At 46.3% G+C, this 7,597-nt stretch overlaps 1 protein-coding gene across 1 annotated transcript in view; it reads right to left on the bottom strand.

Annotated features, from left to right (window-relative positions):
* The window catches only part of SHROOM1 (shroom family member 1), a 106,297-nt gene that overhangs the window by 2,217 nt on the left and 96,483 nt on the right, over positions 1-7,597 (bottom strand). The window contains 4 exon segments of the mRNA XM_025204044.1: positions 2-85; positions 1,683-1,955; positions 4,399-4,549; positions 5,086-5,709. Of these exon segments, the coding sequence (XP_025059829.1) occupies positions 2-85; positions 1,683-1,955; positions 4,399-4,549; positions 5,086-5,709 (1,132 nt within the window).

Below are 7,597 nucleotides of genomic sequence, written 5' to 3'. Positions count from 1 at the left end.
TTTCCCGACGGTCTAGGTTTTCCTTCAGATCTTTTGCATCTTCCCGCTGTCTAGACAGGAGGTTGTGCCGTTCATTTAGTGATTGCTAATGGGGGAAAAATGGAGAAGTAAGAGTAGCTATTGATCTTTTTTTTTTTCTATAAACAACCCCTGCTATATAACAACTCAGCCTTATCTACACCGGGAATTTTAGCTTTCCACCATCACAACACTCATCGAGTGGCACTGCTTTTAGCGTAGAGCATTGTTAAAAGTTTCCTGACTATGGCACCAAGTCAAATCTGCTTAGAGCCATTTTAATCAACCCCTTGCTAAAAAAGCGTGTTTGAGTCTGAGTCAAAGACTCCAAATATTTCTAAAGCTTGTGCAACTGAATGTTTGGGAGATGTTTGTAAAAATGATTTAGTGCTTTATATAGCAATTTATCCAGGAATAATGAATTGTATTAGTTAGTTTAAATTAGTTTGTCTGAAGAGCACAGACCAGGCATAACCTTATTCTGAATTCATGTTTAAACTGTGCTAGCCAAAGCCAATTTAAACAGCTGTCTAAAACTACATCTGTTAACAAGATTTAAACTCCAGAGGAGACAGAGCCCAAATTGCCACGAGTTTCTGAATTTGGATTGATTGTGCATTGGCAGTAAAGGAAGATAATCCTGCAGAGCACAAAAGCACTAAAGATCACTGCATCAGTAACACAGCTCCTTAAGAACCCAGACATAATTCTATCCACTGCTGACTTCTGAATGAAGAATAAGTGATGGGGAAGGCACTGTGCAGAAGGGCATGTGTCTAATTTAACAAGGAGAGCACAAAAAGAGTATCATGTTTGGGCCATAATAGTTTTGTCTTTAGTGCAAAAAGAGATGCGTTTCTAACCTGAATTAGCTGAGGCCACAGACTCAGGAATGGAAAGGGGAAGTTCAAAGCATGAACTGAAGCAAACTGCGCAGTGGCAGCTGAATCCAAACAAACAGGCTGTGCATTGAAATGGAGTTTGCAAGCCTGCTGTTTGCCCCAAGTCATCCCACTATGGGTTACCTCATTCTTAGAGGTTGCATTACATGTTCTCAGTTTTTTAAAATCTGGACAGCTTGACTTGTCACAGGTTAATTTATTCAAGTTAGGTCACAGTCACAGGAATTAGATTACTAATTTGAGTTTGGTAACTTGCATTAGGAACACTGCTTTTTCAGCAAGTTAAGACCGTTGCGTTAGATAGGGTTGCAAAGGTAGTGATTACTGAGTTCAGAAGAAATAAATCTCAGTGGAAAAAGAAATCTGGAAAACAGATTTTGACCTACACTTTGTCGAGCAATTTAAATAGCTTCCAGCCCATCTGCTGACTAAGTAAAAAAGACACGAGTAGTTCACTATCTCTGCATGCCTTACTTGTTCCAACCATCACCTTGCACTCTGGCTGCACGTAGGAAAAGTGTCCAAGATAGAACCAATGATTTCTCCTCGATGGAGGGATTACCCTTAATATGAGGCTCATTCTGATTTGGCTTTCGAAATATGTCAAACAAATACTGGCAAAGTAAGGGGTGCTTCAGATTTGGGTGTGATTTTATTCTCACCTCTAAAATTCTCAGTCAAAGGGGCAGACTCGCAGCTCATTTTGAACCACAAGTGTAAGAGGAATAGAGAGACTAAATCCTCAAACCTCTTGTGACCCACCTTCTCTTCGGCATCAGTGTTCTCATCAATCTTCCTCATGGCGTTCTGGACTCGAGCAAGACGGCTAGACAAGCAGAGCAGCAGGCTCACCACTTTCTCCAGATCCCCGATGAACATCATGTAGCGCTCATACTCATTGGGCTTGCAGAAATCTTGTATCACAGCCTCCAGCTCTTTGCCACGCACCTCATACTCCTTTGTTTCAGATAGGACAAGTTCCCTTTCCTCCCACAGGGTCTGCAATTTTGACTGGATGCTAGAAATGAGTTCCTTCTAAAGGGAGAAGAATAAATTGGAGTCTTTGTTACTACCACAGAGAATTCAACTGTTTAGAGACTGATTTTCCCACACATCATCATCTCCTCCAAATATTATAAATCTTTAATGATTTCAAGCCTCTCCAAAAGAAAGTAATATGCAAACTCCTAAAGGTTTTATAAACAATATATTATTATATCTATTTTCCAGCTCCAAGAGAAAGCTTCTGGAACTTGCCTGAGAGCAAAGCTGGTGTCCCTGCCTCAAAGAGCTTGCAACCTAAATTAGCTATAACAACTGGTGAGGGCCATATACAGGCCAAAAGGGCTCCAAGGCTTACATGGTTACTCTCTAAGGCGGCATTGGGCAAAATACGGCCCACAGGCTAGGTCCAGCCTGCCAGGCTATTCCATCTGGCCCATGGGGCCCCTCAGAAAACCAAAAGACTGATCAAGGGCCCTGGCTCTTGCTGCCCCTCTGCCAGCTGGTGCAGCTCTGATTGCTAAACAAGCATCCCCACCCCAGCTTGCCCCAACCCAGCCCCGAGGCAGGGGCACTGCAGAAGCCTGGCAAAGGCTTTTGCCTGGTGACCCTGTGGCTCTTCCCAGCCTCCCTCCCTGCCAGAATGGGAATTCAGCTAAGTGTCCCACTGGGCTGGGCGAAGGACTCCCATTGGGAGAAAGGGGGCTGGGAGCATGGTGCTATGTGCTGTGGGGCCCGGCTGGGCCAGCCCCGCACACTGCCACTACTTTCAGCTAAGGACTCAGGCAGGAGCTGCACACTATGGGGCCAGCTGGGGCTGGCCTCGCACCCTGCCACCACATGCAGTTCTGGGGACTTGGGTGGGACCACGGGGACTGTGCACTATGGGGCAGGGTGGCCCCGGCCACAAACCCTGCTGCCACATGGGGCCAGGCACTTGGGCAGGAGCATGGAAATGCAGGCTATGGGGCTAGGTGGGGCTGGCCCTGCTTGCTGCCAGCACATGCAGCTCTGGGGACTCGCACACTCTGTGGACTCTGAGGACCCATCCCCCACACACACATAACCACATACCCACACACCCCACCCACCATACCCATACCCCATCATACATACCCACCCAGTCCCCAACCACACACTCCCCAAATACACCCCCTTTGTCCCCCACCTCCCCCCTAACACAATATACAGGAATAAGACTGTATTTTGTGCTATTATGCCATCACCTCTATATACACAATGCAAACACACACAAATCAGGACAAAAATATTTTTTGACCTAAATATATATAAGATATTAAAATATCTTATAATAGATGTTTGATTTTTTTAGTACGATTTGGTTTTTTTTCTGGTTCCAAGTTGGGAACCCCCCTTGCCAAAGGAGTACTCGCAGGAGGGACTTCAGGTGGCAAAAATCGGTGGGTTTAGGTGTCAGGACTTCCAGTCCCAAGATGGCAGCTACAGGGCAGGGCACCTGTCAAGGGGTGGGGCTACCCTTGCAGCCCTCAACAGCTAACCAAAACTCATTATTAACCGGTCCTCCAGCTGAAATAATTACCCACCCCTGCTCTAAGGCCTGGGTACAATATGATGGTTTTATTACAAAAGGTTAAAAACTGATTAATCATTTCTTGTAATCCACATAGCAGAAATGAGTTCTTAGGAAGGAGTTGAATGAGGCAGACTTGGCAGGTTGCTGAAGACATTTGAGATGGCAATCAGACTCCTAAAGGTCATTATGGAAGAAGGCTGAGACAAGAACGGGAGAAAGTCTGCGCCACCTCTCAGTGAAATGTAGCCGGCTCTGGCATGGAATGAGCTGTTAGTATGTCAGCTCGTACCAGAACACCCTCAACAGGAACAATTTTAGGAAGGCCGACTAAATCACCTGGGGTGGAATTTAGCTAGTTTTCTACAGCTAGCAAGTTTAGCTCTTTTGAAGAACAGGGTGTAAAGAAGCAGAGCATTGCAGCTTTAGGAATGATAGACTCCAGCACCATCTTTATTCTCTGTGCTTTTAAAAGCTAATAGGCCACTGCTTTACATTCTCTAAATGTAAAGATCATTTTAAACTTAGGTTGCCAAATGTCATCAATTAAGGGCTCAAATCCAATACTGTAAAATTATGAGTCAGATACTGCACAAAGTTGGTTTTGCAAGGAAAATGCAGCTGATTCTGCCCACTTACTTCAGACAGAACAATCCGTTCTTGTCTGGCAAGGAGACCAGTTAGGAAGGTGCCTCTTGAACAAAAAAGGTCAGAATTTAGCCAACACCCTTTACAATCAATGGACCAAGATTTATCATGACAGTAATGGAGTTATACAAAGGATGAGTTTGGCCTAAGTGTTGCCAAGGCACTTTGTGAAACAATTACACAGCAATAAAAATAAATCAATCAACCTGCTTTCTTCTAATGCTAACATATACTGTAAGGTAACCATACAAGTCTTTTTTAGGTTCATCCACCTACTTTCTTGGAAGTGATGTCATTTAGGTCATTTGAGGCATCTCTGCTCTTAATCAGGACTTGGTTCGTGTTTGACGTGGGATCTTCTGTCCTCTGATCTGGACTGTGTTCGGTTTCAGGAGCTGGCTCCATTTGACATTCACTGTTTTTTCTGCTATTGAAGCAGAAAATAAACATTGGGAAAGATGGATGCAATGCAAACTATGTGCTTCCTAGTCACATTCCTTTCCAGAGTCTTCAGAAGCACTCCTCTTCCCCTCCCACCCCACCCCCCAATAAACCAACAACCCCCCCCCAGGGATGTTTCTAATCCCTGAAACTATCTGGAGTATAAGATTTGCATGGATTTTACTTTGAAATTACTCTTGTGGGCCCTTGTGACAGCATGTCCAGTTCAGCCCATTGCTTTTGACACATCCAGGGCACCATTGTGGCTATTCCAGTCCCTATGGTTGCCTACATACAACTCAGCCTCTTCATTCAGTATCCTACTGCTCTTTCTTATGCACAAAGGAAGCTACCTCACCTTCCAATGCCCCTTAGTGTGCAAACCAAAAAAGGGTCCCAACATTTGTAGGCAATTTTTAAAAAGCATTACCAACCCCTCAGGAGTTCTCAGCTCCCTGGCATGCAGGAGGGACATACACCAGGATAGTTTAAGGAACAATATATCCGTATCTTTGTACTTACTCATATTCCTGGACAGACTGCATCTTTTCTCTCGTCTTAGCTCCCTTATTTCTGTATGATCTGTCTAACATTGAAATGTTAACAGGGAAAAGTCCCTCCATCAGATCTAGAGCAGTTTTTCTAACAGGATGAGGCATAAGGACATCAACCAGAGACTTGTCCTCGGCAATGATCTCCATAGCAAGTTCTTCATATCTCTGGTCTTCAGAGGATTTCATTTTCTTTTCAGGTAAGTCTGTCTGCTTTTCTGGAAAAACGTGATCATGGCTGCCATGCCGTGCTTTGTCATTTGTGGATGAACTATTAGTTTCATCTTTTTCTCCTGAATTGGACTGAGCCAATGATGCTGTGTGGCAGCATGTAACATTGTCCTGTGGAAGTGCAATATCATTAGCCCCTAGTTGTGGCCTAGGAGTCTTCAATAAAGCACTGCCCACCACAGATTTTCCTTTGCATTCTTCTTCCACCTGAGTATCTTCATCATCTCCTTTTCTGGGAACTGGACTAGGCATTTCAGGAGTTACCACCCTGACATCCAAACAACATGTATTTCCAGCTCCGTCGTCTTTATTCCTTTCATTGCCATCTCTGAGATTGGATCCATCTTTCTCAAGAATGTGGAGACTACAAGAAATAAAAGAAGTTGCATTCATTGTGATGGCTGTTATTAATCTAAATTAAACAGAACCTAAACAACTCCACAGCACAATCCTAGGGACCATTTAATAGGTTTCCATTCAATAAGCTCTTGAGTCTGGTGGGAAGGGGTCGCTTTGCTTGTGGCTAGTTGGGGCATCGAGACAGAGGGGGGGACTCTAAAGGTAGGTCCTGTTAAATCTGCAGCTGAATTTTCGGGGTCCCTGCTGATCTCTCATTTCCTGGCCCAACCCCAAATATGAAGGCTTTCTGAAATCTCTATCTTATGACATGTGTCCTGACATCTGCAAAGTCATTACCTCACCCCCTTGCCATCATACTGTCAATAGGAAGACAGCCAGGAGATTAGGAATACAGTTTAACAAGGCTGCAACTTTATTAAGTAATATATCTGGGAACTAGCCTACCTGACAGGAACTTGTCAGGTGTAAGTCATTCTTTCTTTGTAATCTGTTCCAACTGGGGGAGGACAACTCTTAAACCCCATACCATTAATCTAGTCCCGAGACTATTGTTGGGACCCCCCTGCCTTCCCTTAAGATACAAAAGGTTAAGAGGATAGGGAAGAAGGACTTGTTCTTCTTCATGTATCAGGTGCGGAGAGACCACTAGCATTCCCCTTCTACAGCGAATTCCTCTGGGTAACAATCCACTTCCAAACCTGCTTTATTAAGGAACCCAGATCTCCAATGATCTCCTGCACAGGGTACTTGCAAAGTCACAGCAACAATAATTTTACCTCCAGCCTGTCCACTGGGTTACTGGGACTCTTGGGAGGTTTCTGAGAAACCTGAAGTGAGGGAAAGATCCCTTCCTAGCCCCAGAAGTGCATCTAGTACAGGGGTGGACAATTATTTGGGCCTGAGGACCACGTAGGGAGTTTTGATGAGTTGTTGTGGGCTGAGTCAGCATCCCTTGCCCCACTGCAACAACTCCCCAAAACTCCCTATGTGGGATGGGGCCACAGGCAGGCAGGGAATGGTGTTTAGGAGCAAGATGGGCGGGCAAGGCCCGGATCATAGTGTGGAGTCACAGGGTGGCCCCTGCCCTGTGGGGGAGGTATGGGGAGGGTGTGGAGATGTGTGTGAGGTGTGGGGGAGAGGGGTTGTGCATGTGTGTGTGGGGTGGGCTGCTGCTTGCGCCCTTTCACCTCCAGTGGCGGCTCCTTCTCCTGCTACTGCTGCACAGCTCCAAGCCGGGAGGAAGCTTCAGCCAGGCAGTTCCTGCCCCAGAGTGCAGGGCTCCAGCTCCAGCTCCCAGCTGCCTTACACCTACTCAGTGGCAGGGTGGGTGGAAGGCAGCTGGGAGCTGGAGCTGGAGTCCCAGGTGTTGGGGCAGGAGTCAACTGGCTGAAGTTTCCTTCTGGCCTAGAGCAGCAACAGCAGGAGGAGCCGCTGCTGGAGTTGAGGGGAGCCGAGCAGCAGCTGCACTGGGAACAGCCCCAAAAGAAGCTGTGCATGATGGCTGGGGCTGGGCCAGCAGGCACAGCCTGGAGTGTAGCATGTGCTGCCTCAGGCAGGGCTCAGCCCCACACGGAGCACTGTGGGGCAGCTGTGGGTTGGATCCAATCAATTGGCAGGGATCTCCCACCCCCACATGGGCCAGACCCAATCAGTTCACAAGTCAGATCTGGTCCATGGGCCCTATTTTGCCCACCCCAATCTAGCAGAATTTTCATAGCAAACCCCAGCCTAGCCTAACCCCAACCGGTGAAAAGTGGACCTCCTGGACAGGAAGGACGATTTATAGGCCTTTGTCAATGCTTTGGCAGCATGTGAAAGCTTTGAAAAGTTGGGTATTTAAATACTGGGAGCTTCAGTTCAGCTGACTGCCCAAGCTCCACAGGCTTGAAGCT

Source organism: Alligator sinensis, unplaced genomic scaffold (assembly GCF_000455745.1).
Source record: "Alligator sinensis unplaced genomic scaffold, ASM45574v1 scaffold135_2, whole genome shotgun sequence".
Taxonomy (NCBI): Eukaryota; Metazoa; Chordata; order Crocodylia; family Alligatoridae; genus Alligator; species Alligator sinensis.
This window is presented reverse-complemented; position numbering and strand designations above follow the sequence as displayed.